Source organism: Cavia porcellus, unplaced genomic scaffold, assembly GCF_034190915.1.
Source record: "Cavia porcellus strain 051 isolate PalLab524CR breed Dunkin Hartley unplaced genomic scaffold, mCavPor4.1 scaffold_13, whole genome shotgun sequence".
NCBI classification, from domain to species: Eukaryota; Metazoa; Chordata; class Mammalia; order Rodentia; family Caviidae; genus Cavia; species Cavia porcellus.
Genome location: NW_026947496.1, coordinates 27,928,261 through 27,946,164, shown reverse-complemented (window position 1 = coordinate 27,946,164; position 17,904 = coordinate 27,928,261). Strand labels below are relative to the sequence as shown.

Genomic DNA, 17,904 nt, shown 5'->3' with positions numbered 1-17,904 from the left:
CAAATCAGGATACAGCCAGGGTTAAGTGTGACATTTGATCATCATGTCCCTGTAATCTCTTTGAGAATGAATTCAGGGCTTTGCATATGGTGGGCAAGTGCTCTACCATTGTGCTATGTTCTTAGCCCTTCTTTTTGTTTTCTATTTTGAAACAGGCTCTTGCTAGATTGACCAGGCTGGCCTTGACTTTGTGATGCTCCTGCCTTGGCTTCTAAGTAGCTCGAACCACTGGCCTATACCATTGTTTGCCCCATACTGTTGCCTTTTTAGAGAGCCCAGCCTAGTTCTTCCAGAATATTCCCCCAGTCTGCATTTGTCTGTTTTGGATACACCCTAACCCATTCATGTCTTGGGTTAAACATTTTATCCAGAGTATGCAAAGGCCAGGTCATGCAGTGCATTGAGAACAAGTAAATGGCTCCTAACAGTCATGTAGTGACTGCTGTCACTGCTAAAATGTCCTGTGCATGGGGCCAGTGTGCAAAGGAAGCTCTAATACCTGTGTCCTGGTCTCTTCCCAGAACATGTGCACCATTGAGGCGGAACTGGAGAACTTGCTGGGGGAATTCTCCATCAAGATGAAAGGTAATTTTCCCCCACAGACCGAGTCGGAAGCTGTCCTGCTGAGCTCCTTGAAGTCTGACAGCACTTGCTGTTTTGATTTTCCTTGCAAAGACAGCACTGCCCATTCTGAGCCCTCCCGCTACTGTTGTTTGGATGCTTCTCATCCTGAGTCTGACTTTCTCACTTAAAACATATTCTTATTATGAGAGACTCTCAAGCAGAGAGAACATGCCCATCAATCCCAGAAACCTGTCACCTGGATTCAGTAATTAGCAAGATTGTGCTGTATTTGCCTGCTTTCCTTTCTTTGTTTCCCCTGGATGAAAAAGCAATCTTTTGATGAAATCAGACCCAGTTATGTCAGCCCGGTGCTGGGTCTTTCAAGCCCACATCTCCCCATAGGCCTGTTCCGTATCTCAGTAATGTCATATTATTGCATCTAACAAGGTAAACACGCCTTTGTCATTAACCTATTTCATTATGAAATTTCCCAGCTGTCTCAAAATCCTTTGAACAGTTGTTTGTTTAGGATGCAAACAAGGTCCCCATGTTGTGATGAGCTCTTTGGTGTATCGAAGAGGTTTCCTTTCATCTGAAACAAGCTCCCCATCTTCATCCTGCTGCTGGCAAAATGCCTCTTATTTGACTTGTGCCTTGGCCTCTTCGTGGTGTCATCAAAATTGTCCCTTCATTATCAGGTTTTTGTAAACTGCCTCCCAGATTTATTTGCTTGTCTCATCTTGCTATTCAATCCACAATGGATTATGCCTTTTGGGTGCTTATTCCAGAAAGTTCCAAGCTAGAAGCATTGCTGATTTATACAACAGCATCTTCAGAACACAAAGGAAGCCTAGTTTTAGAAAAAGAGTTTTGCTCCGGTATAGTCTGTGGCTATCAGGGCTGGGTGGGGTCACTGACTTCTCTCCCAAGTACCGCCCATTTGACTGCAGTCCAGAGAGGGGGTGCCTTTTTTTCTTCTTTCTTTCTTTACTGAGGTTTTTAGCAGCCTGATCCCTGGGTTGCTAATGGGGATTTAATCACCCTCTTGTCTACCTTCTCTTCTGCAATTAAGGGGGTAGGGAGGGAGACTTCTAAAAGTGCTCAGCAGGAAAGCTTCACTTTTAACTGAGTCATCCAACTCTAACTTGGGAGGGAAATTACTATGCCAGACACCACACTGGGAGAGCTTCTAGGTAAGAAGGACCTCAACCCCAGTTCCCAGTGGCCCACCCTGCCCTCCAGGGCATAGGAACAGGTCTCTTCCTCTGGGTACTCCCTGCCTACCTACTTGTGATTTGGGCACCTAGGCCTTTTCAGTTTTTTAGGGTCATTCACCTCCTTGTGGATCCTCAACCAAGTCAGTGGTTCAAAACTCCTCAGCCACTGCCCCTCCCAGCTGTTTAGGACCCACAGAGCCAGGCTAGGCCTCAGGGTGCTCAGCGTTCAGAGCTTTCTGGAAGATTCTTTTTTTTTTTTTTTTTTTTTTTTAATCGGTACTGGAGATCGAACTCACGACTGCCTGCTTACAAGGCAGGTTCTTATGCCCCTGAGTTAAATCCCCAGCCCCTTTTCTGGAAGATTCTATAGGCAGCCTGGTTTTGAAGACAAGGCTCAGGCATGGCCCACGCACGCTAGCTCAGTCTTAAAGACTTGTAGCCTAAGAGAAATTCAGGTCACACATGTTGCTGCTGATACAAGGAGGTCCATGTGTCCCCTGTGTCTCACACTCACTATTGCAAATGCGTCACTTTTCAGGGGAGTGATAATCTCTCCATCTCACTGATGGGAATGACTTTTCCGGGAAGTAACACAATAAGTTGGTGTCAAATTTGAATTTAATTCTAGGTCTCTTGGCACCTAACCACTCCCACCCTAGCTCCCCATTAAGAGAATGAGCAGACACTGGTATATGGAACTCACAGGCCACCCTGGAAGTGGGCAGGCAAAGGAGCTGCCGGCCCATTCTGGCTAAGCCTGGGCCCGCTGGGGCTCCGGAGATTTTGTCGGGCCTGCAATGCTGCGCCTCCTCCTGAACCTCTTCCCCTTTCCTTTCTTTATCTGCTTCCTTAGCTTCCCCTGAACTCCGAGTCTGAGGGTGGCGAGACCCCAGATGGATCCCTTTTCACTGATGGACTTCTGTCACCTCTGCTTACCTACTCTAACAAAAAAAAATTCAGAAACTACACTGTGCTGCCTTGCAGGGACAACACCCCGGGGGAAATCCTCTCTCCCCTTGAAAAGGAAAGCCCTCTGTGGCTGCCAAGAAATCCCAGATCTTTGCTGTTAGCTGCCTCCTTCTCTTACTCATTCTGGTAAAAACAACCTCCCCCAGCACACACATGGGCTTACGGGAGTGTTTCATAACCTCAGACCGCCAGGCCCTGACTTCCGCCCGCTGTGTCTTCTACACTTCCGGTTTTGCCCCACCCCCTCCAGCAGGGAGCTGGGTGGAGTCTGCGCTGACCAAGCACTTGTCCTGCCTGCCCCACACAAGGCTGCCTCCTGGTGAAAGCTAGGCCTTGGGTTCCACTCATCCTGCTGGGAAAAGTGGACATATATAGGCTGATCAAAAAATATGTGGAATGTTTAAAAATTACAGTAAAAAAACACATTATCAAAAACCCCCTCTGAACATTAGTCACTTTAGTCACACTTTCATTGTTTCTACTTCCTGAAGCAGTTCTGGACATCCTCTTTCATGAGTGTCTTTACAAGATGCGATAAGAAAATATAATAAATGTGGCCGCCGAGTGCCATTCAGTGGAAGGACAGGTTCATAAAACCATGACAGGATGTCCTCATTCCCCCCTGTTCACTCTGAGCCTTCTGACTCTTCCCCAAAGTCAAAATGACTGTAGAAAGTAAAAGTTTGGAATGCATTCAGGACATTGAGGCAGTCACAACAGCACAACTAAAGACACTCACCAAAAAAGGCTTCCACAACTGCTTCAGAAAGTGGCAAGAATGACAGGATAAGTGGACTGGAAGAGAAGAGGAGTATTTTGAGAGGAATCCATGGTAATGTGTCTTTTACTGTAATAATTTTTTTTTGTCTTTTTCCTTTTTATTGGTACCGGGGATTGAACTCATGACTGCCTGCTTGCAAGGCAGGTGCTTATGCCGCTGAGCTAAATCCCCAGTCCCAATAATTTTTTTTTTTAATTTCAACCTTCACCATATTTTTATTTAGAGCTCATATGAGCCAGTACATACTAAATAACTGCCCTCAGTGACCAGCTGGACCAAGAGCAAGAGCCAGTAGCTGTAGAAGCCTGAAGGGAGAGGAGGAAGCCGCCACTGGCTGTTGGGGAGCAGAGAGCAGGAGGCAGAAACACCCCCCCCCCCCCCCAGTTAACACTGAGAACTGCAGGCTCAGTAGCATTCAGCAGAGAGGAAACAATAATGCTGGGTAGACTGGAGCGGCAAAGTGCTCCTGGGAGAGGAGATGTGCAGAGCTGTTTCTGAGAAGCCAGGAATGCTCGCTAGAGAGAGCCTTGGAACTGCAGCTGTGAGGCAGGAAGGAGCTAAAGACATAGAGTCCTTTGGGGAAAACTGGTTTTCTAACCCATCATTACTTCTCTCAAATTAAGTCCCAGGCATGTGTAGGTGCAGCAGTTTGTGCTGGCCCTGAGTTAAGGCAGGTTAGGCCCAAAGTGAGCTGGAAAGCCTGCATTACCTACCCCCAGGCAATGAACGGTGAGGCCTGTAACCGGAGCCCCTGCTTGCAGCTATTCGGCTCTTTTCCTTAGAGCAGGAAGTGACTCTGAGGAAGGAAAATCGTGGTAGAACTGGGGGCAGGGGGGAAGGTGGAAAACACTCCTCTCAGAGACCGAAGACTGTGTCAGGAGCCAGGTAGACACCACTGAGGGCCTCACATCAGCTCTGATCTCCAGTTTACGTGGGAATAGCTAGTCTGTTCGTGTGTAAGCAGAGGTGTCAGAGGGTACACCATGGACACTAAAGTCCCTTGACCCCATGGCCACCCTGCATCATGCTTCAGAGGTAACCCCTGGGTGGCTTTGAATGGTCACAGCAGAACTCACCAAACCCCTAAGAAAATGCTTGCTTTCCCCCACTGCTGAAATGCCAGCAGGCCCCGGGGCAGAGCCTGAAGGAACCCGCCAGGTAAAGACTGGCTGTAGCTGCCACTGTTAGTACCCATCTTGGTACATAGCTCCTGGAGCTATGTCAGAGCTGCTTTTGCCCAGCTGGTGCCACTTTGTTACATTATTGTTATAATCAGAGAATCCAAGATGCTGCTACAAACAATCCCTAGCACTTTAATAATATGAATTCAGAAACTCAAAAAAATTCCTAGCATGTACCTTTCTCTCATTCAGTAGAGTTCTTCAGATATGAAATCTCTGCTAATTTTGAAACAGGGAAACAAAAAATCCTTCAAAGAATTCCTCCTACACACACACTCACCTTTGTGTAGTGATGGTACCAGGTCAGCTTTTTAGCTACGCCTCCATTGTAATTGCACAGGTAAACAGGCAGTGGGTTAATCCCAAACTAATCTCCAACTCTTTAAAGAGCACTTTAGATTTGATTAGAATTAACTTGTCAAGCTTTGGATTTATGACAGCCAGCCAATTATGCTTGCTTGCAGAAGTAATTTTTTTTAAAGACTAAATGTCCCAGAACTCTTAGTGAAAATAGGTTTAATTCTGCTCTTATTTCAATAAGTACCCTTAAGTGGCTTGTTAAGTTCCAATTATTAGAGAAAGCTGTTCCTAAATGGACTGGCTGGTGGGCAGGAGCCAGGGCCTGGTGATGTGCTGCCACCTACTGGCCACCAATGGTAGTCACACATGCCTTTGACACACAGACACACACACACACACACCAGCCCAATCACCCAGTCCTGTGCGGAGGTCTTCACCCAGCAGGGCCCATCAGCCAGGTGGGAATCAGACTGTTCACATGAGCATTACAGTGTATCATGGGGCTATCCATAAAAGCCACACACACTGTGAGACACCATCACCATCATCTTGATGAGTAGAATCACGACCAGCATAAAAACAGCCCAGAACTGGAAGGTTATTAATTGGTGAATTGCAGAGGCTGAGGAATCAGGGATCAGCTTGTCCTTTGGATGTGGTTTCTGTGGAGGAATCCTCGAACCACAGAGCAGTTTTTGTCCCAGATCCTCTAAACTATTTCCTCCCAGCTGCCTCTACCAAATCACTGGACAAATAGGGAAGATTGAACATGTCTTCTTGAATCGCCACTTTCTCATTTTGAAAGTGGTACCTTATCAACTTTGAACACTGAGAAATGCACCACCAGGACGGGGATCGTACAGCACTGCTCCGCCCAGTGCGAACCTCTGGTAAAATCACCATAAGTATCCAGCCAGACTTCACTGTGTGTTTATGCTGCCTGCCAGCATATTATGATCCTTTCTTCTTTTTTATTACAAGTTAATTACATGATCTTTAAAAACGCAAATCGAAATTATAATGGAATGTCAAAATTTTAACTTTCTCTGCAAATCCACCCTGCCAGAGATAATTATTTTTAATAGTTAGGCAGGTACTTGTTTAGACTCATTCCTCATTTTTTCAAATATTACATGGTAAATACTGTTTTTTATTAAATGTTCACAACAGCATTTAATTTTTTTTAGCCAGGATCTCATTCTGTAATTCAGGCTGGCCTTGAACTCACTGTGTAGCCCAGGTTGTCTTCAATTCATGGGGATCCTCCTGCCTCAACTTCTGAGTGCTGGAATTACAGGTGTGTGCCACTACACCTAGCCCTATGTTGAATTTTTAACTGAAATTTTATCATAAAATTTTATTTTTCTTGTCAGAAAGTTAAAAAGTATAAAAATTAGTTTAGTTCCTTGATTAAAACATTGAACCTCTGGGTCCCTATGAATGTAAAAAGCTTTGCTCTGTGGTCGGCTGAGGAACAACCCCATAAACTCAGACTAAATTAAGAAGGATCACAGCTAGGCCCCAGTGAAGGACCCAGGTCTTTTGCTTTCATGATGTAAATGCGACATCCATGCTGTTTTTCTACAGTGGACGTTAAAAAACACTCTCGAGGGGTCAGGGGTGCAGCTCAGTGGCACAGCGCATGCCTAGCGTGCGTGAGGCCCTGTGCTGCCCCCAGCACCACAAAATGCTTGTTCACCCTGGTGGTCTCTGCAGCAATGCCCTCCTTAAACTGTGGTGAAATTCTGTGTGCGAATGCTACTTGCTTCCCGGAATGCGAGGCTGTGTGTGTTTGTGTTATAATTATGTAAGGAACACATTCTCCTAAAAACACAAAATGCAGAAAAAGACAAGGACCGCTGTCCACTGCTGTCCCCTCCTTGGTGCTGTGTCTGGTTGCATAAGATGGATCGGCTACGTGAATCCCACGCTGCATGTACTCGGCCCACAGTTTTCCCTGCTCCTAGACGTGAGATGCCAACTACTGTGGTTAAGTCAGTTCCATTGTTACCATTGAGGCTGGGCTAAGGACGTCATCTAGAGGGGCAGGTGGCGGGTGGAATGGAAAGGCTCAGTTTTAACTCCATCTTCTGCCTGCAGGTCCTGTCTGCCCCGTTCCCATGGGCTTGTCCCATAGTTTGTTGTATGCTGTGGGCATCTGTGAAATCTTCCTCAATTTCTAAATTGTTAACTCCTCTTCTAGCATTGACCCTCATGCTGTGACTCTCAGTAAATATCTATGGAAAGAAAGGAAAAGACGGGCCCAAACCACAGCTCCTGAGCTGTCCCAGTGTATGGCCATGTAGTCTGTCAAAACTTGGTTTTGCTGTGATACTAGAAAGTTTTTAGACCAGGTCTCAGATTGAGCAGGTCTACATAGAAAAACTCACTAGGAGACAAAGAAAAGTCATGTCTTCCTTTTAGGGCTATGGGTGGTTATCAGTTCACTGCTTGGTTGACTGGTTGACTTAGTTGTTTTTTCTTAATGACAAGTTTTGGGCAAATGATAGTGAGTTTCCAGCACTTTCCTGGAGGTGGATAGGGCTGGTGTTACTGCAGGTGAGGAGACAGAGGGATGCAGGGATTGGGAGAGACAGTGGGGATCCAGGGAATCTTAACTCAAAGAGCCACTTTGAAAGTACAAACCTGGGAAGGAAAGGAAGCAAGAGGCCAGTTTGCTCTCAGACCCGGATACTCTAGACCGGGGAATGAATGTCCCCCAACCGACAGAGATGATGGTCCCCACAGATGGCCCCCAGACTGTCGTCCGAGATTCCCCAGTCTGACCCTTGCCTTGAATCCCTTCGATGGGCCAGGGTGGGCTTCTAAAGACGGTAATGTCTCTGCCCCTCACGTCCCATTGCTTGTTTACAGGTCTGGCTGGCTTTGCTCGCCTCTGCCCTGGAGATCAATACGAGGTAAGCACTGTGTTGCCTGCGTTGTTGGGATTGAGCACTTGAAAGGCCTTGAGTAGTAGGCATCGTCTTGATTATTAAATTGCCTTTTCTTTTAAAGACATCTTAAGCCAATGAGAAAGTCTGGAGATTGGTACAAGGGCTCCCTAGATTCCCCGCTTTTCAACATTAGCACAATCATTTCATGATGATGGTTACCTCGGTGTTGCTATTTTGCCAAACAGTGTGCAAAATGAGATGCAGGTGCCATGACCCTCATCCCCAAGTTCTCTCAACAATGCAAGGGTCTTATCGCTTGGAAACATCTCGCACTTCCCTGTCAGCGCTGGTAACATCAGTGCTTCAGACTCTACAGTCGGACACAGTCTGTGTTCACATTTTGCGAAGTATCCCCATAGTGTACTTTGTAGTAACGTTTTTTGATCCAATCTAGGATCACAACTGACCCTAAGTACTATGTACAAAGGATAATAGCATCTAGTCTTTCTTTATTCAGATGTACTCCAATAAGTTTTTTTTAAAGACCTTTTGTCTTTTCCCCTTCAAAAGGGAACTCCTGTAATCATTTCATCTCTCTTCCAAGCCTTCTATCATTATTAAGGCTGTCTGTACCCCTCCACCCAGACGGTGTGGAATTTAGTCCCTCAACCCAAGGGAAAATATCTTCATTCCTTATTTGTTTTCTTTTTTTCCCCTAAAAGGTAAGTTTTATTTACTTATCTAATTGTTTATTTATTGGTATCAAGGATCAAACTCAGGACCTCGTACTTGTCAGGCAGACACCGTGCCACTGAGCTATATACCCAGCACCAATTTTTTTTCAAATTATATATATTTTTCCCATTCCTCTACCCTCCCTTCAGCTCCTCCTCCTTTCCTCATTTACAGCATTCCTTGTTTGTGACCCTCAGGTGGGTTTTAGTGATGGTTTCTTTCCTCTCTAAGCAGCTGGGATCTGTGACAAATCGGTCCCCATGGCAGTTCTGTTGTGTAGAACCCAAACGAGAGCCATGTGTTCAGTGCATGAGCAGAAAGCCAGCGGCGAATCCCTCCAAGGCTCTTTCTTAAGCCTCTTCACTGACAGTGTACCCCGCTGCGATCCCAGAACAGGACAGGAGTGTGGGGTGACGACAGCGAGGAGGAGCCGGAGGAGCAGCCTCGCTGACTCGCTCTGATCCTGGGACTTGGGAAGCAGGGGTGGAGACATGCGGGCTGTCTGGTGTCCCCTCCAGATTTTCATGAAGTACGGCCGGCAGAGGTGGAAACTGAAGGGCAAAATAGAAGTCAATGGCAAGCAGAGCTGGGACGGAGAAGAGATGGTTTTCCTGCCGCTGATCGTTGGGTTCATTTCCATCAAGGTACAGTGTGGTCACCTTTCTGAGCATGGCAGCCAGTGACCTATGGGCAGGGGGACTGATGTTGGGCTTTTGAGCCTCTCCTCTGCCACTTTCAGATGTGACTCTGAAAGTGCCCGACTGGCTAAGAAAGAAACAGGCCAGAATTGCCTCTTTTCTCCACCAGGTCACAGAGCTCAAGGGGCTGGCGACTCACATCCTAGTGGGCAGTGTGACCTGTGAGACCAAAGAGCTGTTTGCAGCCCACCCACAGGTGGTGGCTGTTGACATCAACGACCTTGGCACCATCAAACTGAACCTGGAAATCACCTGGTAGTAAGTGGCCCTTGTCACATTCCTCATGCACCTGGTAGTAAGTGGCCCTTGTCACATTCCTCATGCGGAAATGCGTGCTGGTGTCCTCATAGCTGGGGTTAGGCCACCAGCTCAGCTTGGGGGCTGTCCCAGTTGCAGAGTGTCAGCCACACCTGACCTGTGGTACCATCCTCTTGGCCCCAGAGTCAATGAAACAAACTTACCAGGTGGCACCAGGTGTGCACAGGGCAAAGTAGGAGACTCAGGGCTCGCCCACACTTGTGCATCCTACTTTCAAATACTGTATTCTGCCTCCTCTTTTCCTGCTTTACATGCAAAACACACACACACACACACATATGCACACACATAATGCATCTCTCAAGTAAATGACTAACATGACGTATTTTTTCTATCAAAAACCCCACCTCTTGCTATGGTACTTTAATTGCTTATCCCTCCTTATCTCATATACACTGATCCAGAAAATTGCAAAAATCCTTAGCTTTTCTATACTCCTTGGTTGAAATATGTTCTTTCCAAAGGCCAAGAAGTTATCTTTTGTATGAATTTAAAATAGTTTTCCACATTGACCCTGTGGGAAAGATAATGATGCCTATCAGCCCTGGTAGGTCACAGCACTTGATGTTGTGCCCCTGGTAATGGTATTACCAAAAGAATATGACACATTGTTATTCACATTCAGAGCCTCCATTTTAAATGTGAGTCAGATGTGGAAGTGACAGAGGGCATCTCAGTTACTTTCTTGCTGGGACAAATCCCTAGCTCCTAAAGTTTAAAAATGAAAGATTTATTCTGGCTGAATTTCTAGAGGTTTAGTCCATAGTCAGCAACTCGAAGGCAGGGTGGCTGGCAGGAAAGAAACAGTCTGTGGCAGGACAGGCAGGAGGTGGCAGCAGCTTCTTTCCCTTTTTATTCCATTCGGGCTACCAGCCTATTGGTTGGTGCCACTCACACCCAGGAGGGTGGCGGGGTCTTCCCTCTTCAGTTAATCCATCATCCACACCCAGAATTATATTAAACCAATCAGTTGACTAATCCAGTATCACACATCAGTGATCTCGTCACTCCAAAATACTGCACGAAGAGCACATGCAGTTTTAAAGGAGAGGGGAATATCTAGATACAAACCATAATATGCCCTGTCACCTTGTCATTGGCATGGTGTCAGCACCTCTACCTAGCCTTAGCAAGGTTATTCTTCTTGAATTTGATATTAAGATATTACCAGCAGAAAGGTATGGTGGTACACACCTATAATACAAACACTCTGGGCGATTTAAGGCAGGAAGATTGCAAGATCCAACCCAGCCTGGATAACTTAGTAACTTAGCAAAAGCCTGTCTCTACTTTTTAAAACAGTGAGTTGGGACTGGGGATGTAGCTCAGTGTGAAGGCCCTATGAAGACTCAGTACTGCACATACAAACAATAAAATATGTTATTGGCCTCATTGTGAATAGATGATTACTCTCCATCATGTAGGAGGCCGTTTCGATGGCAATGAATAGGATGTTATTTTAGAAGAATCTGTTAATCACTTGTATTGTTCAAGTATCAACCCCAACAAAGCTCAAAGAATTTTTACAGACTTCCCCATCTTGTTATGTTATGGCAAGCATTGCTATGTTCATATTTCTATTATTCACAAGAAAGCAGGCAACTGTAGATGTAGATATAGATTGAGCTGGAAGCTATGATAATCTGTGGTTCCTTTGGTGGGTCAGGATTCAGCCTTCCCCATTGTCTTTTCTCTTGGTCTATTTTCTGAGGAGCCAACTTAACCAAAACCCACCCAATTCCTACTGGTTTGTATGGAAGTTAGTATAATGCAGTGCCCTCTTGGCCTGTGGGCTGCAGCCTGATGATTACAGGGGATGCTAACAGATGCGACACTTGGGGATCTGTTGTTTTGCAGTCCGTTTGACGTGGAGGACATGACCCCATCCTCGGGTGCGGGAAACAAGGCAGCAGCGCTACAGAGGAGGATGTCCATGTACAGCCAAGGCACACCCGAGACACCTACCTTCAAAGACCACGCATTCTTTGTAAGTTCACCATGACTTCTGGAGTAGACACCAAAAACCCACGCTAGGAATTGTGTCCTCCATTCGAGATGATTTACAGCCAGGGTGAGGGATGCTCTAGAATTCCTAATACTACTGTAGTAGCATTCTCAAGGGTCGCCCTGACCAAATGGTGACCCAGGGAGTCAGCACTCAGAGGCCGGCCCTATGTATCTGCAAGGGAACCTCCTCTGTCTCTCCTCTGCCCTCACCCTCCTGTTCCTGTTGCTTTGTAATAACAAAAGTTCTCTAAGATTAGTAGTTTTAAGAAGCAAGTATAAATAAAGGCCTCCTTATTTGCACCGGACATGCAGAACCTGATAACCTGATTCTTTTCACTAACTCCTCTGTCCTTGCCTTCTGAAGAGATGGTTGCTTCCTTCACCAGACAAGCCAAGGCGGCTGTCTGTCTTGAGTGCCTTGCGAGACACTGTCTTTGCCAAGCCACACGGCGGCCGCTCTGTCGGTGACCTGCCCTCCCTTGGCCTGAGCCCCAGGGCCGTGCTAGAGTTCTATGTGAGTGCGGCCTGCCCGTGTGACGTGCTTGACTCGGGGGCTGGTGGCATGCCTGCTGTAGCATGTCTCTTGCTTGCTTGGCTCCTCTGTCCTGCTCTCTGGGTAATGGTGGCCGCTGTCCTGTCCCTCGGGGGGGAACTTGGCCGTGCATGCCTCTTCTGTGCCCTTCTCTTCTAACCCGCCTTGTTTTTGTGCTGTGGTTCTTTTTCCAAGCTGTGGCCAAGATATCCATGGTAACAACATTTTTGTTTTTAAAAGAAACAACACTTACCCCTAAGGACAAGATTTAATTTCGGAAGGTAACTAGTTTACTGATAGCAGCCTTTCAAAAACTGGTGTTCAAGGGACTCAGATAAATTAAACCAATGTTACTAGAGCTCTTTCTCTTTTTTAAAAAAAAGTTGTAAGTGTTAGTTTACTTTTAACTTTTTATTCTTTAATACCTTAGTAAAATAAGCCCTTTCACTCATAGGAATACAGCAATGTATTTTTATGAGTTATAATTACGGGCATATATATGCAGTGTTCTGCATTCTCAGATTTGTAAAAGTTACCTTTGAATAGTCAGAGAGCAAAAGGTTAAAAGCCTTCTAGTTAATGATAATAATTTCATCTTATTTACTAAATTTTAAAACATGGGAAAAGGACAAGCTAAACTCTAGTGGAGTTTCAAGGGAAAATAGAACAAAAATGCTCCAAAACATGTCCTAAAACACAATAGCACCGTCGGGCATGGTGGCTCCCACCTGTAATCCCAGCACTCGGGAGGCTGAGGTGGGAGGATCGTTGTGAATTCGAGACCAGCCTGGGCTACAAAGTGAGCTCAAGGCCAGCCTGAACTGCATAGTGAGACCCATCTCAAGAAAGAAAAAATAATAATAATTAAAACACAATAGCGCCAACACAGTGGTGACTGACTGGTAACTAACAATGCATTCACGCTCCTGTGCTACAAGCTGGAGGGCTACAAAGGAGATTTAGTAGAGGTCTAATAGCTTACTGCAATAAAAGTGTAGTGCGAAAAAGCTTGCTGGGTCCTTACTGCCTTCTGGGAGAACATAAAGACCCCAGAGCAGCCATTCCTGTTGGCTCCAGCCTGCCAATCCAGGCCCACCTCTAACCTCTCACTCCTCTCCCGTCACCCCGTTGTCCCCCAAAGGGATCTCATGCTTTCATTCTATCTTTGCATACATTGTTCCTTCAAGAATGTGCTTTGTTGGGGGTGTAGTTCAGTGCTAGAGCACTTGCCCAGTGTGTGCAAAGCCTGAGTTCCACCCCCAGCACTGCAGAGAAAAAAGTAAAGGCAGAGCATGTTTCTTCCTCCTCTTTCTGTCCTCTGCCCCTCCATCCTCCGAGACTGGGTTGTAGGACCACCTCTTTCTCAGAAGCATCTCTCCCCTTGCTGGGACACTTATCCAAGGTGCTCCACTTGACTCCCAAGATGCATCTTCTCAACCAAGGTGAAGAACAAAGAAGAACTATGTGAGTTTCAGGCTTATTAGGATCATAATACCCAGATACAGAATTCAAGCAGGTTTGAAAGTGTCCAATGTCTTACAAAATGGTGGCTGTTTTTACACCTTACACTGAGGTGCTACTTATATGTCCTGTGCATCCAGAATTGTGCTAAGTGCCATAAAAGTCAAACTGTGTGGTACAAAATGGACTGCAGTGTCAGGAAGCAAGGGGAATGGCCTCACATGCTGTCACAAAGGCTGGTGGGTTTCACTCCAGAACTTTCCAGCTGGGCCAGTCCACAGGTCATCACATCCAGGTGGAAGGTACAGACAGTACCATTCAGGTCCCCTGTGAGTGAGCAGAAGCTGATGTTGCAGGGCTGCTTTCATCCTAAGTGGCCTGAGCCAATACCGCTCTGCTGTCACTCTCTTCCTGACCGTTCCCCTGTGCTATTTCTTCCTGCTGATGGCCTTGTCCCCATAGTAGACTCCAAGCCCCCTTGGGCAGGGAATCTCAATTTAGTCCTATGCATTCTTTACCACATGAGAAGTGGGTGCTAATTGTTTGGGGGAATGTGGGATGTGCAGGGCTAAGGAGGATTTAAGAACATGGGTGAGAGCCTCAACTGCCCGCTTCTCCCCCACAGCCATGTCTCCTGCTTCCTTAAGGCCAACACGAGCTGTGTATGCAGATGCCCAGACCAGGCTACGCAGGGTGACTTTCAGAAGCCCAGGTTTTGGTGAGGACCGTAAGGCAGCTCCGTGGAGAAAGGCTCCAGGCCTTCATCCATCCCCCAGAATGTCCCTTTTGTTCTTTCTAAAGCCATAAAGGGTATGTGAGACAGGAGAAAAAGGATCCATAGAACCACCTCCACCCTGAGACTTTAAGGGGAACAGTATACGGTCACTAAGACGAAACAGCCTAGCTCAGCAGGGGTGAGTAAGCGGGCAAGGCAGTGCAAGCCTGTAATCCAGCACTCCGGGAAGCTGAGGCAGAAGGATAGCACATCTGAGGCCAGTCCAGGCAACTTAGTCCATTCTCAAAAACAAAAATGAAGAGACGAAAAGGAGTGAGGATGTAGCTCAGAGCCGAGGCCCTGGGTTCAATTCCCAGTGCCACAACATAACAAAAGCAACCACAAAGGTGAAGAAACTCAGCTACAGAGCCACAGAGCATCTTTAGGGGCCCAGATACCCACCGTCTTTTGCATCTTGTAGCCAGAGTAAATCACCCTCCAACCAGACCAGAGTGGACTGTTTGGGTGGAATTAATGCCAGTATTGGGATCTAGTGACCCTAACTCCAGCAGCACCAGGACCAGTGACTCTACTGGAGGAGACAGGAAGCCTTTTCCTTCTGTCTCCCCCATTTCATTTGCTGGGATGTTTTGTTGGCTGAGCTCATTCCCAATGCAATTGTGAAAATTCATGATTTGATATATAATTAAAATAGACATTAGTTTGACACTATGTGTAGTTGTTCCTGGAGATCTATATGGGACTGATTCCAGAAGGCCTTCAGCCACCAAAATCTCTAAGACGCTCAAACCTTTACATTGAGGGGGCAGGACTTGCATATAACCCATGCACATCCTCTGTATACTGTAAGTCATCCCTGGCCACTGATAATACATAATACAGTACACATGCTATGCAAATCCTTGTTATACTCTAATGTCTAGGAAATAAGAAAAATAAAGCCTTGTACAGCTGCACTACAGACTTTTCCCCAATTAGTTTTGATCTACAGTTGGTTGAATCTACCCATATTGACCCCCAGGTACAGAGAATTGACTATACTTTAAAAATCTGATCCAGGGCTGGAGATTTAGTTCAGCGACATAAGCGCCTGCCTTGCAAGCAGGTAGTCGTGAGTTCGATCCCTGATACCGATAAAAAGGAAAAAGACAAAAAAAGAAAAAAAAATCTGATCCAGAATGTAGAAAAATTAACCATCTTGAAGGGACTAAATTCAAATAAGTAGAATACCTTCTCCAGAGAACAGCATTTGGCATTTAGGCATCACACTCAGACCACAGTGCAAGGAGAGCTGCACTGCCTCCCAGACCAAATGATCATGGTTACCTGGATATTTTGGACCTGTCTTTCCCAGTCCTGCTACCATGTGTGTCCCTGTGACACAGTGCAGGGCTGCCTGGCACAGGATGGTGTTTCCAGACCCCTGAGAACCCTACGCTCTGCCTCCTGGAAGACAGATGCTCCATTTATTCATTTCCTACTTCCAGAGAGGCTATGCAAATGTATTTCTGGCCTTGAATTATTTATGATGGTTACTAAATTAGTAAAATAGTTTCAAGAGCTTAGAATTCGCGGGTAGAAATTTTCAAAAAAAATTGAGAACTGAAGCAGAACAAAGCATCACAGCTTTGGAGCAAAATAGCACAGATGTTGGGAAGTCTTTTAAGACAGATGCCAGGAAGAAAAAAATCACTAGTGCTTGTTCATAACTGTGGCTGCCAAGTACTGTGCCATCCTGGGATTCAGGAAACCAGCAACATCTCCTATCCACCCCCAACCTTTTCTTTCGAAAAATGTCAAGCCTAAGAATAGTGCTGTGAACTTTCACCCAGATTCAACACTGGAGTTTTAACGGCTTGTTTTCCTTTGCCCATCATAGACGAGTGCACACACACACAAATGAAACACTGATGTGAAAGTTGTGGTGTTTTCGTTTTTAGTGCCTTATATTTTTTCAGGAAACAAACCATACCAAATGCATCCATGTATACTGAAGATAATAACAAGGTGCACTTTATCCACAGTCGAATCTACCTGATGACATCTTTGAAAATGGGAAGGTGGCTGAGGAGAAGATGCCACTGTCCCTCAGCTTCAGCGACCTCCCGGATGGAGACTGCACGCTTACCTCCAGCTCTGCTGCATCACCCTCCAGCTCATGCTCCGCCAACCCCGAGATCACCATCACCCCTGCAGAGTGCTCCCATGGCAGCCTATGCTCCCAGAGCGAGGGCACAGGGGACAGCAGTTCTGCATCCTCCAGGAGCTCCCTGGGCCAAGGCCAGGAGCCAGGGTGCCCCACGCAGGGGGATGCAGCAGAGCCTGGGAAAACTGCCGTGGCCACGGGTGCTAGTGCCAAGCACCTGTTCCTTGAGGATGGCGTGGCCGAGGCCCTTCTGCAGGAGTCGGATGAGGCCTCTGAGCTGAAACCGGTAGAGCTGGACACTTTCGAGGGGAACCTCACGAAGCAGCTGGTAAAGAGGCTCACCTCGGCTGAGGGGCCAGCGGCCACCGAGAGGCAGCTCTACGAGGGCTCCGTCAGTGGAGAGTCAGAAGGCTGCAGGTCCTTTCTGGATGGCAGCCTGGAGGACGCCTTCAGTGGCCTTTTCCTCGCCCTGGAGCCACACAAGGAGCAGTATAAAGAATTTCAGGCTCTGAGCCAAGAAGTCATGCATCTGGATGACATTCTAAAGGTAAGTCTTACCTTCAGACAGGGGCATTGACAGGGTTTGGAGAAATGTCTCAACTGACATTCCAAGTTACATAACCTCTCCTTTTCTCTTTTTATTCTTTTATATTTATTTTTGGCTTTTTGAGTCAGTCTCACTATGTGGTTTATGCTGGCCTTTAACTCACTGAGTAGCTCAGGCTGGCCTCAAACTCATGGTGATCCTCCTGCTTCAGCCTCCCAAGTGCTGGGATTTCAGGTGCATACCACCACACCCACCTTTCTCAAATTTTGATTGAAATCCTGTCCGGTCACAGGGTCAACAGATAATCAGCATTTAAATGGCAGTGGGTTTTAGTGCCAGTTGTGCACAGCAATTTTTATTTTTCTGACAGTAGAGCAATCTAACTGATTAGAATTCATTTAAAATCTCCAAAGAACATTTAAACTGCCGTCCCAGTGTTAATTATTCCAATCCCAAATATGAAATGCTGCCACTTTGATCATCATAGTCTCATAGATGCTTCTGAGTAGTGTCCCTCTTGGGGCGTCAGGCAGTGGGGAGCCCTTTTCCTGATGGAGAAGTTAGGAGGAGCCCCTTCTTCTGATGTGGCCCAAATCAGCAAGCCAGATCTTAGATACCTCGTCAGCAGTTAACATCATACCTAGAAGCCAGGGGACCCCAGCTTCACCCAAGATGTTTTTCTCAATCTCTGGTGATCAGAAAGGGTAGAGGGGGAAGGTGGATGAGAGGAATGCTTTCCTCTTGGGAGAGAGACCTGATGATGAACTCAGACTGTTGCATCAGTACAGATCTACCTCCACCCGGCACACAGGTTAAAA

The 17,904-nt window shown here is 46.5% G+C and overlaps 1 protein-coding gene across 8 annotated transcripts in view; it reads left to right on the top strand.

Moving 5' to 3' along the window:
* Ripor2 (RHO family interacting cell polarization regulator 2) overlaps positions 1 to 17,904 on the top strand; it is a 203,570-nt gene that overhangs the window by 161,556 nt on the left and 24,110 nt on the right. For 6 of the 8 annotated variants that reach the window (XM_013151407.3, XM_005003289.4, XM_003468868.5 and 3 more), the window contains exons 8-14: positions 522 to 585; positions 7,887 to 7,930; positions 9,160 to 9,285; positions 9,449 to 9,597; positions 11,515 to 11,644; positions 12,029 to 12,178; positions 16,418 to 17,086. In XM_013151407.3, coding sequence (XP_013006861.1) covers positions 522 to 585; positions 7,887 to 7,930; positions 9,160 to 9,285; positions 9,449 to 9,597; positions 11,515 to 11,644; positions 12,029 to 12,178; positions 16,418 to 17,086 — 1,332 coding nt within the window. The remainder of the gene's footprint in view (positions 1 to 521; positions 586 to 7,886; positions 7,931 to 9,159; positions 9,286 to 9,448; positions 9,598 to 11,514; positions 11,645 to 12,028; positions 12,179 to 16,417; positions 17,087 to 17,904) is intronic. The other 2 variants (XM_005003288.4, XM_013151409.3) reach the window with 1 other exon arrangement.